This window comes from Ursus arctos, unplaced genomic scaffold (genome assembly GCF_023065955.2).
Source record: "Ursus arctos isolate Adak ecotype North America unplaced genomic scaffold, UrsArc2.0 scaffold_37, whole genome shotgun sequence".
Taxonomy (NCBI): domain Eukaryota; kingdom Metazoa; phylum Chordata; class Mammalia; order Carnivora; family Ursidae; genus Ursus; species Ursus arctos.
This window is the reverse complement of record NW_026623053.1, coordinates 16,019,312-16,037,392: the sequence shown is the minus strand read 5'-3', so window position 1 is coordinate 16,037,392 and position 18,081 is coordinate 16,019,312. Positions and strand designations below refer to the sequence as shown.

The 18,081-nt window shown below is 48.0% G+C and overlaps 1 protein-coding gene across 1 annotated transcript; it reads left to right on the top strand.

The window, feature by feature from the left end:
• The first annotated feature begins 13,160 nt into the window (after positions 1-13,160).
• NFKBIA (NFKB inhibitor alpha) lies at positions 13,161-17,297 on the top strand. The gene is made up of 6 exons (XM_026513603.4): positions 13,161-14,386; positions 14,978-15,086; positions 15,421-15,631; positions 15,924-16,012; positions 16,145-16,405; positions 16,739-17,297. Exons 1-6 carry the CDS (start codon positions 14,160-14,162, stop codon positions 16,784-16,786), a joined length of 945 nt encoding a protein of 314 aa, XP_026369388.1. The 5' UTR covers positions 13,161-14,159; the 3' UTR covers positions 16,787-17,297.
• The last annotated feature ends 784 nt before the right edge of the window (positions 17,298-18,081 follow it).

Sequence of the window (18,081 nt, the reverse complement as noted above, 5' to 3'; positions counted from 1 at the left end):
TTCGAAATAAGGGGCGCCTGGGTGGCTCAGTCATTGGGCGTCTGCCTTCGGCTCAGGGCGTGATCCCTGCGTTCTGGAATCAAGCCCCACATCAGGCTCTTCCGCTGGGAGCCTGCTTCTTCCTCTCCCACTCCCCCTGCTTGTGTTCCCTCTCTCGCTGGCTGTCTCTGTCAAATAAATAAATAAAATCCTTTAAAAAAAATCGAAATAAAACACATTGGCAGGGATGTGGAGAAACTGGAACCCTTGTGCACTGTTGGTGTGAATGTGAAATGGTGCACCCACTGTGGAAAACGATGACAAAAGATTTAAGATTAAAGAATATGAAAGATTAAAAAGATTTAGCATATGATCCAGCAATTCCCCTTCTGAGTGTATACCTAAAAGAACTGAAGGCGGGGTCTCAAAGATACATTTGTACACCCATGTTCATAGCAGCATAATTCACAATAGCTAAATCCTGGAAGCAACCCTAAGGTCCATGAACAGATGAATAAGCAAAATGTGGCATACACATACAGTGGAATATTCCGCCTTAAAAAAGAAGGAAATTCTGACATACGCTACTCATGGATGAATCTTGAGAACATTATGCTGAGTGAAATAAGCCAGCCACAGAAAAGCTAATATTATATGATTCCATTTGTATGCGGTACCTGTAGCCGTCAAAATCATAGGGACAGAGAGTGGAATGGTGGTTGCGGGGCGGGGCGGGGAGGGGGCTGGGGGGAGGGGGATGGAGTTTCAGTTTTGCAAGATGAAAAGACGATGGTTGCTTAACAATATGAACATAATTAATACCACTGGACTGTACATTTAAACAACATTAGGATGACGATTTTTATGTTTTGTGTATTTGACAAAAAAAGTTTTGGAAAAAAAAGTCAGGGCTAATTCAAGGCCAAATCCAGTATGCACATAGGTAGACTTTAGCTTTATGTTTTTAAGTTTCTATGTAGTTAGTAAATAAAGCAACTACTTTGGCCCTCCCTCTGCTACCTCTCACATGCCAGGGGCACGTAATTTACAGAGCAAGCTGCCCCAGGCGTTCAACAAGTAAGAGCAAAGTTTACTTTTTCTAGGCAAACTGTCTTAAGCATGAGTGTCGAATAAAGGCATTGTCATACATACAAAGCCTCCAAAAATTTACATCCCAAGCATTCTTTCTTAGGAGACTATTCTGTGACAAAAGTCAGTCCCCAAGTGCTGGTATAAGGTACCCTGGGTTTTCTCTAACCTCTCCACAGAACTGATTATAAACTCCCTGAGGGAGGGACCACATTTTTACTTCTTTTCCTCTGCAGGGTTTTGAGACTGTGTTTATATCATCGTAGAGATTCAGCAAGTGTTATCTATTCTAGAGGTGTTACCAGCAGTAAGTGTAACTTCTGATAGCAGAACTAGGGGAGGAAAGAAGTCATCTGGGACACAGGGATTGTGAGGGTTCATTTCTCCGGCCAGTCACTCAGCAGCTGTCCATCATCTGGTCCCACCGAGTCCATCCAACTCCAACTCTAGTTCTTGCCAAAATACACTCTCCCAGCTGGAATCTTCTTGGCCTCTTCTTCCAGAAACGATCATTATTCATATTCTCCACTGTCGAGAAACTTCTTGGGTTGGGAAAATAGAAATGGCTGTGCCCCACTTCCAAGGAGAGACGGTCTCTGCAGTTCCACTAAGTACCAGCAGGTGGCGGTGACACTGCACAAATCGGTTCCAGTTTGAGCTCTGTTTATTGAAAGAATCCATCTCCTTTTGCCATTGAGGTTATAATATTTATTTTCAGTGTGATTTGATGGGCCTTGTCCGTAATTTAACAATATTGGAATCAAGTTCTGATTCCTAATCACATGGATGTAAGCTCTAGTAGATTTCAATTAGCATTCCCTCTGATTTGATTATCAAGCTTTAGCCATTCAAATGGCTAATAGGGAAACATTAAGATAATTGCAGCTGTCTGGGGTTATTACATTTGTTATCATTTCCACAGAGTGATTCATGTAAAGACTGGGCCATAAAATCTGTTTTTGTTGGTGGAGACAAGAAACTATGGCTTTTTGGGGTGTGGGGTTTTTTGGTTTCTTTTCATCAGGAGGGAAATACAAGTGTAAGGGTGGTTGCCATTTAGTTATTTTCCAAAAAGATATTCTTGATTCTCCATCCACGATATTGTTTCATTTGGCAAAAGACAAGAGGCATTAGTCAAGTTTCCTTTTCCTCTTTTAATTGAACTGAATTACATTTGAACTGAAGAGATTAACCACATCAGAACTTATCTCCTACACAAAGGCTTTCCTGAGTAAATGAAATTGGGGTCTCACTTCACACCTAATACTATTCCTAAGTACAAACACTCGGTGTTTTACCAAAGTTGCTAGACCACTTGGTGGGGATACGAAGGCAGGCTTTAAGCATAAATGGAGTCGTTGGCTAAATGACCTTAAAAGGCACGTCAGCTCCTACCATCTAAGATTCTAGGGATTGACAAAATAATTGTCCCTGCCCCAAAGAGCCCTAAGACCCTAGGAGCAGGCCCCGTTGCCAAGGGTCTTGGAGCAGCCCGCATGTGGGGCCTGCTCCAGAGAGGTGGGGAACCACCTCTAAAGAAAGTCACCCCTCTACTCTGTGTGGGCCATTGAGAGCCAATTGAAATCTGGAAAGAAAAAAAAGTCATTGATGAAAACTGATGTGTTTTTAAAATCCAATACTTTATAACTTTTCACCCACAGATAACTTGATAATGCATACATATGGCTTCAAAACTATCTTCTGTTCTAGGAAACAAATGTGGTCTCTGAAGATTCAAAACCAAATTGTGAGGGAAGCTTAGAACTCGCTTTTGTTCTGCTAGAAAATACTTCTCATGTACCGAGGTGAAAACAGGAATCCTCATAAACACCCCGTCCGTTCTCAGAGGCCCGGGACACACTGCCCCAAGGCCAGGCCTGCGTCCTTCCAGTCCCCTGTATTTGTGCAGGACCCAGCTCCAGGCTCTGCAGACAACAGCCAGGCACGTCGCTGTGCCTTCGATCCAATTCTATCCCAGGTCGTGTTGTTTTTGTGAGAACATAAAAAAAAAAAAAATTGCAAAACTTCCTTCCAGCAATGCTCCAGCCAGCCTAGAATTTGCCTCTGACTGTGGCAACTGTTATTTTTAAGGTTTCTCTCTTTGACTATAAGTTCAGTCATCTGCCGGAAAGACAAACTTGCTAGCCTGCCCTTTAAGGTGTTAAGGAATCATTTTCTCCCCCACTACAGGTGGTTGTGGGGTGGGCCAGCCCTAAAAGACTTGACCATAAAAAGAGTGTAGGCTGACAAACTAAGGTCTGAGCCACCACCCACGACTCATATGGGTGGGGTCAATTTTTCCCAGAAGTGCACACAATGTTAACATGTAATTCAGAAAAAATGCAGAAGACGTTGCCAGGGCAATTCTCTTGGAACGTAGTGAAGAGATAGGGGGTGGGAGGGCGGATTAGGGAGGGAGAGAGTGGCCTAGTGAACAGACACACATAAAAGGTAACCAAAGAAACACATTTCCTTCTATACTGGTCTTTCCAAACTGGTCTGTATTCAATTGTTTTGGTAAAACAAGCCGCTGAACAAACCTCATTAGGCACTAATGAGATCTCACTCGTGAGATCTCAGTAGCGGGAGATCCATAGGTCAAGTCTGGGACTTCGCGTTCCCTCAAAAGTAAATGGTACATTTTAGTACAAGAGAAACAGAGTGATATCTTAGGGAAGAATCTCCTAAATATTAAAAATCAATACCTAAGATCCCACCATTGATCTGGCACTCTATTATCTCTGACTTCATTTCCTGACTCACGTTAGGTCACTCACACTGAGCCCCCGCTGCTCCTCAAAGGGTGTGCCCAGCTCAGGGCCTCTGCGCTCACTGAATACTATACAGACCATTCTTCCCCTCCATGCCCGCACAACTCACTTTTTCCCTTCCTTCAGAGCTTTCCGTCAATGTGGCCCTTTCATCTTCCCAACTGCCTTCCGTAAAATTCTAACAAGTCCTCTTTTTTTTTTTTAAGTTTATTTTTCTTAGTAATCTCTACACCCAACATGGGGCTCGAACCCACAACCCCAAGATCAAGAGTCGCATGCTCTTCAGACTGAGCCAGCCAGTTGACCCCAAATTTTAACATGTCCTCTTGCCCTGACATTTCTATCCTTTTTCCCTGATTTATTTTTTTCTTCATCACTCTCACTAGCATATTATATATTTTACTCATCCACCTAGTGTGTTTGTGTCTCCGGCACAACGGACCCTCCCTGAAGGCAGAGTTCTGACCGTATCGCCAATGCCTATGACTTAGTGAGCAATTCACACAAACACACTCGACACTTACCTCTCCTCATACCCAGTCAGTCAACACAACTGGCAGATCCTTGTGCTCGGGTCTCTCTCTAGCCGACTCTCTTTCTCACTTCCCAGTCACTGCCTTTAACTGGTCACCAGCTTCACACCTCACCACTCCAGCCTGTCTGCCACACTGTCTTCTGAAACACAAGCTGCTGATAGCCACCATGTAAACTCCCGCAGCAGCTTCCAGCAGTTCCATCTTTGCTCAGTCCCAGGCCACACACCATCTCCTTCCTGCCTAACCCTCTCGTCTTCCTCTACCACATGCCAAGCTCCACACACAACACCAAGCTGTTTCCCACCTACGTGCTTTGCCACAGACTCAACCTTCTCTTGCATGCCCTCGCACCCCTCTCTGACTCCTACTTGTCCCTCAAAAGCCATCCTTGACACCCCCCCAAGTCTGCTGTGCCTTCCCCTGTTCCGTGCTCCAAGAGTACTTTTTTCTTACCACAAACATAGCCCTTATCACTCTTTACTAGAATCCCTCATTTACCTATTTCTCTACCAGCCCATAAGCTCCTTGAGAACCGGAGCCCTATTTTATTCCCTTTGTGCCTCCAGACCCCAGCACAGTGCCTGGCACAAAAGAAGTACGTAAGAAATGCTTGACACACTCATATATATATATGTGTGTGTGTGTGTGTGTGTGTGTGTGTGTGTGTGTGTGTGTGCATATGTACACATACTTATGATACTTTTTCCTTTTATTTTTTTTTAAAGATTTTATTTGAGAGAGTGAGCAAGAGAGAGAGAGAGAGATAGCATACAAATGGGGGGAGGGGCAGAGGGAGAAGCAGACTCCCCCCTGAGCAGGGAGCCTGATGAGGGACTTGATCCCAGGACCCTGAGATCATGACCCAAGCCAAAGGCAGACGCTTAACCGATGGAGCCACCCAGGTGCCCCAATGCTTTTTTCCCTTTGGAGATTTCTGTCCTCATATTAGCTCGGCGTGTCAGCGTTCCACATTATCTTAACCAGTCCTTTGACTAAACATAGCTCCAGGCAGTTAGAGACAGACGTCGGGGCTTGATCCTGGAGCAGGAACTAAGAAAGTGAATCTACGCAGAGGGAAAGGCTCTGATCTGAGGTCTAGGGGTGAGGAATAAGAGCCTGTCTGTAGGAGCTGTGACATTTGAAAGCACCAAGTTCACTGTCACCTTGAGCCTTTTCTGTGGGGCAAAAGGGGTGACAGAGGTGGGGGCTTTTGTCTTCTCTTGTGGGCAGATTTCTTTGGTAAGTTTTCCTTTTGTGGTGCCTGTGGCCACGAAGGAGGCTGCCCCAGGAACCTCCACCTATTTTTAGCCTCAGTTCAACACCCTACAGACAGCAACCCTCTCACACACCACCGTGTCAACTTTCAATCTTGCTCTTGCCAGTATGAATCACCCAGGGTTGGCCTGACAAACTGAGAGAATTTTAAAAAGTGAGAATAAAAAGACTTGCAGTGAAAAGGTAAAGTAAAAAAAGCACTGGGCGGTGGAAAGTTGCAAAGATGCCCTGACATCGCCTATGTCTAGTAGTCAACGCCCCCCCACCCCATGCTCCTTTTATCAATTTCATGTATGTTCATATATAACGCAATGGCACCTGCACTGGAAAACCTAAACTCCTCCCTAGGATTTCCTCTTTAAGGAAAATTTATCTGAGAAATGAATGGTTCTAGATGTTACCTGAGTCAGATAGACTATGCTGGGCTATCTCCTGAGTAGGTTAGCGGCTGTATGCTTTGTTATGCTAACTCAAGCTCTTGAGGTATGATATTTGCTTTTGGAAATGCTGCTGTTTCTGAAAGCCATCAGAGATCACCCTGGAAGGGCAGTGGCTGGGCCTTCCCAGCTCCACCCCACTGGGTCCAGCCAGCCACGTGTCCATGGGCCTTCGGCTTTGCAGTCCGTTGATGGGAATTCCGACGATGCGGTATCCTGCCTGGCAACCTTTCAGTCACCCAGACTGATTCCCATTCAGCCCCTTCCCTGGATTCTAGGTCCCCAAAGGATTTTTGATGCAGGGGATACTGTAGGCAAGTGTTCCATTATCCCTCGAAACTAGAGCTTCTGCCCCAGTTTCCTTTCTGATCTCCTGTCCTGGGGAGCTGGGCTCAGCAGTAAGCAAGACTCCAGGACCTCACCTATTTCCATACTAAAGGTCTTGAGGAGGACTCTTCCTCCTTACTCTGCGGCCCACTAGAGTTTACTCTCAGGCAGCAAAAGAGGGAAAAAGAGAAGGGGGGGCACTCTCTAGGTCTATTTATAATCTCCTCACTCCTCAAACAAGTACTCTAATCCCCAGAGGGGCTGTGTTCTATGGTGGCTCTGGTTTGACCTCCTGTCCTCCCAAGAACATTTATTCCACAGTGTCTCCTTCCTTTATAATGTGGGAGTCACACCTTACTCGCTCCAAGGCAGAAGCTGGACCAGATGAGGTCTTGAGATGATTTCCAGACAGAGAAGAAAAGTTGACTGGATGAAGAGTAAGGTATTAACAGAGAAGAAGAGTCAAAGAACAGTTATGATAGGGCTAAAGACAAGAGAATCCTCATGCCTTAAACAATGGACCGAACAAGGGAGACATAAAAGAAATGAATGTCTTCCTCCCCGCCCAGCAGTGCCCATTCCATTCCACATTCTTAAGTGTCTAACAGAGTCAAAAGAGGACATGAGCAATAATTAAGCAGGGCAAGGCAGCATGTGACCACAAGCCCAATGTGTAAGACAGATGATAAGAATTAGAACGGTTCAGGGGCACCTGGGTGGCTCAGTCGTTAAGCCTCTGCCTTCGGCTCAGGGCGTGATCCCGGCGTTCTGGGATCGAGCCCCACATCAGGCTTCTCTGCTGGAAGCCTGCTTCTTCCTCTCCCACTCCCCCTGCTTGTGTTCCCTCTCTTGCTGGCTGTCTCTGTCAAATAAATAAATAAAATCTTAAAAAAAAAAAAAAAAGAATTAGAAGGGTTCAGAAGAGAAGAGTTCTCCAGGGAGAAGAGGACAAGGAAGGACTCTTGGAAAGGGAGGCCCTGCCTGGCAAGGAAGCAGAAAGAAGCTGATCCTTGGACTGAGGAGGGGAGCAGAGGACACAGCCCAGGGACACCAGAGCAGCGGAAGCAGTGTTGGTGCTGGGGAGAAATGGGGAATAGGAGTGGCCAAGTGGGGCAGAGTCGGACTCTGGAGGGTTTTAAAGGCGGCCTGAGGAATTTGGACTCCATGCTGCAGGCCAGCGAAGGTTTCTAGAGGCTCTATTACAGGAAATAACGTGATGAAAATGTGTGTTAGAAACAGTAGTGAAAGGGGATGGAATTGTAGGATTACAGAATCGTAACCTTTTTATATCACTTGAGTTTTTAACCATGGGCAGTGCAATGTTTCAATTTAATACCCTAGAAAACACAATGTATAATTTGTATTGATAGCTTTGCAGATGTTTAAAATAGAAAGAGTTGGACTGCCTAGGGGGCTCAGTCAGTTAAGCACCTGCCTTCGGCTCAGGTCATGATCTCAGGGTCCTGGGATGGAGCCCCGCATCAGGTCCCTGCTCAGCGGGGAGTCTGCTTCTCCCTTTGCCTGCCACGTTCTCTCTGACAAATAAATAGATAAAATCTGAAAAATAATAATAGTAAAATAAAATAGCAACAGCCAAGCAACACTGTAGAGTACGGAGAGCAGCAGGAAGGGCAGCATGGGGTCAGAGTTTCGCACACTGACTTTGGCCTTTTGAGTGGCTTAACCCTTCTGAGCCTCAAATTCCTTTAAAACAGAAATAATGATACCCACCTAACAGAAGGGTTGTGAAGATTAAATAAGACAAAGTATATCAAGCGCCGACCCTGGCAAGCACGCAGTGAATGTATACACGAACTGAGAGGCTCCCTGTGGTAAAACAGGGCCTTCAGGAAGGAGGGTCTCGAGACCGTGAAAACGGAAAGGGGGGTGGGCTGGAGTCATGGCAAAAGCAGCACGAACGGAACGGATCAGCTACAGGGTTTCAGGAGAAGGAACACTCGCAGCTTTCCTTCGGGACCGTGAGAAACGATGCACTTTAGTCGCACCTAAATACCCAGTCTAGGTGTCTCTAACCCAACTTTCCTAAAATCCCCTCGAGAAACGGATTCCACGAAGAACAGCTATTCCAGAGACGGCCTGCAGATGGCGCTGGAGACAGTACCATCCCCACGGGCCTGCGCATGCCGGCGTCCAGACTCTGCCCTTGGAGAAGGAAAAATTCCACCGTGGCTCCCTACCTAACTCCCCTTCCTCCACTCCTGACCTGTGTGTAGCCTCCTCTCTCTCCCGTGGCTCCTTGTCCTTCCCAGTCCCTCCCTGTCCTGATGCCCTGGCCACTCGGGGATGGATCCGAGTCCTTCAAGGCTGCAGAGCCAAAGATGTGGCTGGGTTACACGTATGCTTCCCTGTTCTCTCCATTGTCAGGTTCATATAGATTATTTACCAAGACCTATAGCCATGCTGTCACCCCCCCCACACACACACACATACAGTCCCCTTGCCTCTTGAGTGTCAATAAGTGAATGTTAGGGCACCCCTGTTCCCTGTCTCCCGTGCTCTTTAACTTCTCTTCTAAATTGGCCCAATTTTCAAATATTAACACTTAAAGATTTGGTGATGCCTTAATCTACCTTGCTTTCTGAAAGTATTAGTGTTCCTGGTAAAATAATCACTAAACTTTAGCCTACAAACAGCGCTAGGATATAGGAAATGATGAGCGTTGGTTAAGCCAAACGGAGTGACTTATCCCGACGGCGTATGTCACAGTCATGAGACTAGACTCTGACAGCAGAGATCTAGAATAAAGGAAAAATATCCCAGGCCAATTTCCCCCTTTCTCCCTGCTCACAGCTTCTGCGTGTGACCCTTCTTACTCTCTCATTTGCTTTCAGTATTTAAAAATCAGCCTAAAAATAACTTTCAGAATCAATATTTTTAGAGGTATCCCGCATGAACAGCCTCAGAGATAAGCCTCCGAGACTCATCTCGATTTCTAATACTTAGCCATGTAATCTGGGGCTCTCCTCCAGGGCAGAGAGGCTCTAAAAGGAGGTTTGGGAAAGACATTATCTAATGATTACAAGGGGCTGAGGATCAAGGTTCCTAATCTTTCCTTGTAATCTGAAGCCCGTCTTTTAGCAGCTATGACTCTGTTTACCTTCATCCTACACCATTCTCAAGACCTTAGACCACAGGGCAGGGGGGAATGTGCACATATAATTTCTGGTGGTAGATTTTAACTCTGATGCTGAGAGGGATCCGGGGCCCCCACGCCCGATGATGGTGCCCAAGAACAGGGACCTCTGATCAGTCATGCCCCGGACCCTGCGAAGGACCAGGCTTTTCTGTGGCCCTTGCCCTAGTGCCGTGTGTCCTCGTACCCTGACTCAGAATGAATGGACACTCCCAGACGGAACCCCACCTAGACTGGCATGCAGGGGAGGCAACGTGCTACGAAGCCTCCGCCCCTCTCCTGCCCCTCCTCCTCCAGCCTGAACGCGAGAGAACACCAACAGCCCCGCACACCTGTAGCCGGTACTTGGTTACCGCCAACAAACAATGGAAAGGGAGAGCCAGGAATTCTGGCCTGAGCCACACGAGCAGGCCTCTCCCCTTCCCAGGTGACCCAACAGGCAGGCTGGGCACGTGGTTGGGGCACCAGCAGAGCAAGAACACCTCAACGAGGTATTTATTAAAAGGAGTTATAAGTAAATAAATAAATAAACCTGAACAGTTTTCGCGAGAAAAATCAGAACGTCGTGGAATTGGTTGTACTTGTTTTATGCTGTAATGTGTAAAAGTTCTTCGGGGGAAGAGAGAACTCTCTTTCCAGGGCTTAGAGCCTCTGATTCCAATCCTGCCTGCCGGGAGCACGCCAAACTTCCTGGACAGACACACTTCAGTCCCAGTCTCCAGTGCCACGGAGGACAGAGACCCTGTAATACCAGGGGGGCCAAGGGCTGGGGCCTTCCCCAAAGCAGCAAAAAATCATCATACCTCGGCTGAAAGAGAGGTTGTAGACTCAAAGCCTGTGGGCTCTGTTTAGCCAGAAGATGCAGAAATAATTTTGTTTGGTGCCCGTGTTTTAAAATTTTTACATCAAAATCCATTTTCTGATTTTTTTTCTTTAGCAGTGAAATAGCAGTACTGAATTTCAGCTGCTGCTTGGCAAAAATTGTCTGTGCTGAGTGTGGGACATGTTCTCCCAGGTCTGGTCTGTTAGAGTTGACACCACTCCCCCTTGGACTCAGTCCCGTGGATGGCCTCGCTCAGGTGTGAAAGCCTCCTGGCCCCTCCGAGTAGGTATTTGCATTTGAGACCCTTTAAAGAGTTGATCCCCCATCAATTTGCAGAATTTGTAGCAAAAGAAACACATGAAGGCTTTGACAGTGTTATTTTCAGGTCACTGAGATTGAAGGTCCTGATGGTCTTTCCTCAGAAAGGATCCAGGAAGAGCTTGGGAGCTCCAGCTTCTGAGAGCGGTGGATGGAGGCAGTTGTTAACTACCATAGGAGAAAAAAGACCAGGCCTGAGATTGAAAGCAGAATATAAATGCAGAATTTCACAGTGGGGCTGTCAGTGGTGTGTCTGACTTGCTTGACCTCCAGGACCGTGCCATGGCTCCTTTCTCTTCCAGTCTGGCTGTATCGATCAATGGGTAGCATTTTCAGGAGTTCAATTTGGGGGGGGGGGGGGAGGGGCTAAAACAATTGGAGTTTAACTGGCCAGGGCAACTGCCGCAGGACACCCTGTCCATGATGTTAAGAAAAGCCAAAACTATTGGCCCAAGCTCCACGCTGTGTTCACACGGGCCTCTGGCAGTGCTCCTTCCCCCATGGGGGTTCTCCTGCCCCGAGTGAAGCCCACTGAACATCACTGGCCATCCTGTCATTCCCTATGGCTACATCCTGGCTAAAGTAGAAAACCCCTTTGAGGTTAATGTATTCTTTCTTTTGTTTTTTGCATTTTTAGAAAGCCAAATGACATTAAAAATGAGTTATCTAAGGTTTTAACATCTTTACAATGTCAGGAGAACTCTAAATGTCTGAGCCCATAAAGTTCGTTCTAAACCAATCAACAGTCTTGCTGTCTTCTTTTGCCCCATCTGCTTCATGTTTTCTGACTTCCAAGTATGTTGTTTATTGTCCAAGCTGTAAGGTTTGTTGATTTAAACCAAATAGAGCTCTATACGATAGAGAGACAACATGTTGGGTCGCATTCAAAACAGTCTCCTAGGTTGCAGAAAATCATAAGGTATCCCCTTGGGAATCCCCACCACAGGGACAGGTCATCAAGGCTCAGCACCTCCCGAAATTTCCAAAAGCCTGATGACAAACCAGGGAAAGCCTGGGCCTGACTCTTACCACTAGGTGTCACACTACACAATCAGGAATAAAGACTACCAGGCCTTGAAGTCCATCAGGAACGTAAAGCAGTAAAAGGAGGTGCGAGAATGCTATTGAGATACTTTTTATTTATGCATGATTTTCTTTCTTAAAGATCATTTTTTAAACCTACAGCTAAAAATCATCTTCTAAGCTATATAAGTGGGGGCATTTAGAGTTCAACTTTTCTTTCTTGCCTTTTTTTTTTTTTTTTTTTTTTTTACAGACATGAATATTTCCAGATAGGTAAAATAGAGGGTCGATGTTCCCCTAACGATTGGAATAGAAAATATTTTTAGTATCTTCAAATTATTGTGCATTCAGTCTCATTTCTACAATGAGTTTTCAAAAATGTAAATACTACAACTGCTTTGGCCCCATGATTAATATGTTAGGATGGAAATTAGATAAGCTGCCATGGGGTGCCTGGGTAAATTTCTCTGCATTTCCGTTTCTTTTTGGGAAAATAGGAATGATACCTATCTTACAAGAGGAGTTCTGAGAATGAACAATGTATTGCAAAAAGTGTTGGAGTCCTTCCAAAAACTTATACTGTGATATTTCCAAGAGACATAGTCACCCTCAAGCAGCTATATATGTGTTTGTGGACAAGCAATACAATTTTTAAGAAGGAAAAACACCTTAAATGACATTAAATCCAATCTTGGTATAAAAGCACGTAGACCACAGCAAGTTAACTGATCTCTCCAATTAATATGAAGTTAATTAGAAGTGGATCCCAGAAGTGAGATCTCCTACTTATAGCTGGTGTTCTATTCTGCTTCAATAATTGTATATTTTGTATATCATATGCCTGCACAGACAATGGAATCTATCCTTGGGAAGTTTTCATTATAACATGTGATCATTACTATCCTGAAGGTTTTATTTCTTGATTTAAGGGCTTATTTCTCCTTTTTTCTCTCACTCCCCCTACCCAGTTTCCCTACAGATAGTCGGAGCAGTAGAGAGAAGAGATGAACAAATGGTTGGATAATACACAGCCAGTCAAATTAAAGATGATTGCAGTATAATCACCAGAAGTTTCTGCAAAACTAGAGGCTTCTGGGGCTCATCCTGAAAAGCTCTGACCCAAGTTGCTTTATTTTGCCTGGACCAGTTCTAGAAGTAGATGAATTCAATTAGAGGCTTGCTGGCTAGGAGGTGGGGGTGGAGTGGGAACATATGTTCTATTTCTGCAGGTGAAACCAGAGGATGGGAAACCTGGAGTGGCCACAGGGCGGGAGAGCAGGGAGCCAGCAAGGGGGTCATGTCAGGGCTGCCCAGAGCCTCCTGTAGCACGCTTAGCAACTGCTTGCTTAGCCATCCTTAAGGCGCAATCTTGGCTAAGGCACCGCTCAACCTATTCTTCAGCCAGTCACCCAGCTGGGCACCCAGAAGTAGGCTGGATCCATTCTCTGCAGCAGCACGGTGCAGATGAGGGAACATGACCTCAATAATTATTTTGTTCGTGCAGGGTCGCTAGCTACAACCTCTACTACGAAGATCAACACCTTGCTTTACCTGAAAAAAGTTATGGTCGTGTTCGGCATTTTCCCTGAATTCAGGGCTTGCCCCTCCTCCAGTCAACAGGACTGTTAATCTTGAGGAAATGATCTGAGGGTTCTCCAAGCATTTTGGCTCTTAATGCCAAAGCATTCACAACTTCTACCTGAGGGGGGATGGGGCGCCCTGCGCTGCAAAGAGCCTGGTATTGGCCGGAAGGCAGAGGAGCCTGCGACCTTCTACCCGGCCAGTGCGTCCTTCCCCGCAGCGAGAAGTTTGGGGAAGCCAATCCCGACGTCTAGCCATCATTTCCACTCGCGTTTTCAAAAGATCGAGAAACGGAAAGGACCGGCCGGTTGGCAAACCCCAAGGAGGAACTGCTCAGCAGGTCTACGTTCATTGGGATCTCAGCAGTCGACGACCCCAAATCGAATCGATCGTGGGAAACCCCAGGGAAAGAAGGCTTCTTGCAGAGGGACGGGATTACTGAGTGCAAGCTGCAGGGAAGTACCGGGGGAGGGGACCTTAGTCGGGAGGACTTTCCAGCCACTCAGCGTTCATCAAAAAGTTCCCTGTACATGACCCCAGTGGCTCATCGCAGGGAGTTTCTCTGATGAACCCGGCTCAGGGTTTAGGCTTCTCCCCCCCCCCACCCCCTCCCAGGCAGAGGACGAGGCCAGTTCTCTTTTCTGGTCTGACTGGCTTGGAAATTCCCCGCGCCTGACCCCGCCCCGGAGAAATCCCCTGCCAGCGTTTATAGGGCGCCGCGGCGGCGCTGGCGAGCCCACAAGAGTCGCAGCCAGCGGTCCTCCCCTCCGTGACACTGCGAGGCAGCGAGCGCGCAGCCCGCGGCCGAGCGCACCTGGGCAGCAGCGCCACAGCTTTCACCGCGCCATGTTCCAGCCTGCCGAGCACGCCCAGGACTGGGCCATGGAGGGTCCGCGGGACGCGCTCAAGAAGGAGCGGCTGCTGGACGACCGCCACGACAGCGGCCTGGACTCCATGAAGGACGAGGACTACGAGCAGTTGGTGAAGGAGCTGCGGGAGATCCGCCTCGAGCCGCAGGAGGCGCCGCGGGGCGCCGAGCCCTGGAAGCAGCAGCTCACCGAGGACGGAGACTCGTAAGTGTCTCGGGGCCGGGTGGGGACGCCGGGCCTGCAGCGCAAGGCCCGCGAGGCGGCCGCGGACCCTGGTTTATGCACCGCTGCCCCGGAGGCCGTGCAAAGCGGAGGACTGCGCGTAGAGGCGGCGGGGGGCATAGGGGGGGAGTGAGGGTCGGATCCCGGGGCGGCGGTGCAGCAGCTCTGCCTTGCAGCCGCGCACACCTTCCCCTCCCCCCAGGCCCGGTCCCGGTCCTCTCGGCGGGGGCGGGGCGGCGGCGGGGACGCGAAGTCCCCGCTTGCATAAGGCGGGGGGGGGGGAGTTTCTGCCCCGCTGGCGGGCGCCGCGCGGCCGGGAGGGGAAGTACAGGGCGTTCCGGCCCGGCGGGAGGGCGGGGCGGTCTGACCGGCGCCCGCCGAGGAGGAGGGGGGGCCCCGGAAAGTCCCTGGGCGCCTGCCAGGAACACTCAGCTCATAATAACCTCGCGGAAAACACCGCGGCCTCGGCCTCCAGAAACCCCGGCCTTGCGCAATCCCCCGCAGCCCGCGCCTCCCTGGGCCCCACGCAATGCACTCACCAGCCCTGGGGGTTTTTCCCTCTCTTCCCCTTAGGTTCCTGCACTTGGCCATCATCCATGAAGAGAAGGCACTGACCATGGAAGTGATCCGCCAAGTGAAGGGCGACCTGGCCTTCCTCAACTTCCAGAACAACCTGCAGCAGGTGCGCCGGCTTGCCCAGTCCCGTGCCTCGCACCCCGTGATAAAGTTGGATCTAGCACAGCTGCTCCCAATCCTTTCTAAATTAACAATCACTGGTCACTATCTACCCTGACCTTTTGCATTGGAATCAGCCAACGTCCTAGAGAGGAAAGAACATTCCATTGATTTAATGAGGCCTTTAGGAAAGCCCACCTGGGGCGGCTGAGATTTGCCTGCCCCTTATACCTGTCTGGGAGGAGCGGCACCCACAGCTGGAGATTCTGGGGTTCAAGGGAAGCCAGACTCTGAGTCTGGGCCATGGCTGACCCTCTTTCTGTTCCCTCTTCTGTTTGTAGACTCCACTCCACTTGGCTGTGATCACCAACCAACCAGAAATCGCTGAGGCACTTCTGGAAGCTGGCTGTGATCCTGAGCTCCGAGACTTTCGAGGAAATACCCCCCTACACCTTGCCTGTGAGCAAGGCTGCCTCGCCAGTGTGGGAGTCCTGACTCAGACCTGCAGGACCCAGCACCTCTACTCCATCCTCCAGGCCACCAACTACAATGGTAGGTCTGCCTGGCCTACCCTGCCCATCAGAAGGCAGGTGACATGGAGAAGGGAGGGGTGGGGCAACTTTAGGAGTCCAGGCAAGAGCTGAGCTGAAACTCTCTACACTCAAACAGATGAGAAAATATATGTGCAAAAGGCCTCTTTGGTGCCTTAATAAAGTTCATTCGGAGCCCAGATTCTGGGTTCTCCAAATTCAGAAGAATTTGTTCTCTAAAAGAATAGGTGGAAAGTTCTGCTTGAGATCTAGGGTTGAAACAAGTGGTTATACTTCCTTCATTGTTCTTCTAGGTCACACGTGTCTACATTTGGCCTCTATCCATGGTTACTTGGGCATCGTGGAGCTTTTGGTGTCTTTGGGTGCTGATGTCAATGCTCAGGTGAGTGCTTCACATCTTCAGGTGGAATGCGTCAGGGCTGCAAGGCCCTCCTCAGTAAGACTTCACGTGCTCTTGCTGCAAGCAGAAATTCCAAACTCAGCCATGAACGTCTCAAATTCCTTTTGGTTTCAGGAGCCCTGTAATGGTCGAACAGCCCTCCATCTTGCAGTGGACCTGCAGAATTCTGACCTCGTGTCACTCTTGTTGAAGTGCGGGGCTGACGTCAACCGAGTCACCTACCAGGGCTACTCCCCATACCAGCTCACCTGGGGCCGCCCAAGCACGCGGATACAGCAGCAGCTGGGCCAGCTGACCCTAGAAAACCTTCAGATGCTGCCGGAGAGTGAGGATGAGGAGAGCTACGACACGGAGTCAGAGTTCACGGAAGACGAGGTGAGTCTCAACTTTGGCGCTCTGCACAGAGCAGTACCCTCCCAGGCCCCTAGAGCAACTCTTTATCCAAGGGGCTCAACTTATGACGTGCTCACACTTTAGTGTGCATGACCAGTAGTACCCTGAAAGTGTGTCTTCAGTTTTTGCCCTTTTAAAAGGAGAGGAGCATTAAAGAACAACTCCCTCAGCCCCTGAAGTTAATTTATATGCGGGGTATAGAGAACGGAATCCAAGAATATTTGACTTATTTCCAGGAACAGCCCTCACCATTATCCCAGCACCTTTGGCAAAGCTCTGAAAGTTTAATGTGCCTTTTTTCTCTTTTGTTTTTAGCTACCCTATGATGACTGTGTGCTTGGAGGCCAGCGCCTGACGTTATGAGTTTGAAAAAGTACCTAAAAGAACATGGACTTGTATATTTGTACAAAAAGAGAGTTTTATTTTTCTAAAAAAAGAAAAAAAAGAAAGAAAAAAATCAAAAGGGGGTACTTAAAACCACACTTCACACTCCCTGGCCCAAAACATTTACTATTTTGGATCAGCCCTCATTTTGTTATTTTTGTGAACTTTGGAACAAGAAAGATCATTGGAATTCAAAGAAAACCTCACTCAAGCCTCGCTTTTGTGGGATTTTTGGAGGATGTAATGCAAAATGTGACGAAAAGACTTTTTATTGTGCTTTTTGATTGAATCACCATAGATTCAGTGGCTGAGCCCAGTGTGGGACATGTAACGACCAGGTGTGTCATTAAACCTTTCAGGGATGTGGGGTTAAAAGTCACTACCTGTTAAGGTTTGTGTTACCCTCCTGTAAATGGTGTACATTGTGTATTTTGTTGGTAATTATTTTGGTACTTCTAAGATGTGTATTTATTAAACAGATTTTTACAAACAGAATTCTCCTGATCGTTCTCTTTGGGCTGCTGTGGGGCTCCCAATCTGAGAGTCATCCAATCCTCTGGGGGAGGTGGAGAGCTGTGTGGGAGCACTTACCACAGGCCAGCCACAAAGCCCTTTCACAGAGCAGCTTCTCACACTGCATACGCCAGACTCCCTGCCAGGCTTTGCAGGCAGCCCCAGGGCCCAGTGCGTGGGAGGGGAGGCTGTTGCAAGATGATAGGAAACACCATTCTTAGGCCAGGGTGGGGTGGTAGCAGAGTTGCTTGACCTACAACTGGAAGTCTCCATTATCCTTTGCTTTCATCTTGGTTTAAGCTATGCCAGGACGCTTCCACTTTGGGAATCATTTTAGTCAAGAGAAATTTGCTGAAGTCACATTTTATATTACTGGAAAGTTCTTTAATACTGGAAGTTCCCAAGGAATGGGCTCAGGAAAGGGACCGCATGCACTAACATTTATTAGCAGGTACCCACCTCCGAGCCTTCGTTTCTTCACTTATAAACTGGGCTGTTCAGATTGCACAAGACAACACACGTCTAAAGCACAGCAGAGTGCCAGGCACATGGTGCTAAAGAGAAACGCAAGCTATTGCACAACATCCTGTATTTCACAGGGGAAGAGACAAGGCCAGCGTGAATGTCCTGTCCGGGGTCACCTTGCAGGAGAGGCAGGTGGTTAGCTTCCAACTCTTGTTTTCAGAGTTGGTTAACATCTTTGAACTGCATTCCACCTCCAGATCAACCTATTGTTACGAGCTGTAGTGTGAATGATACTA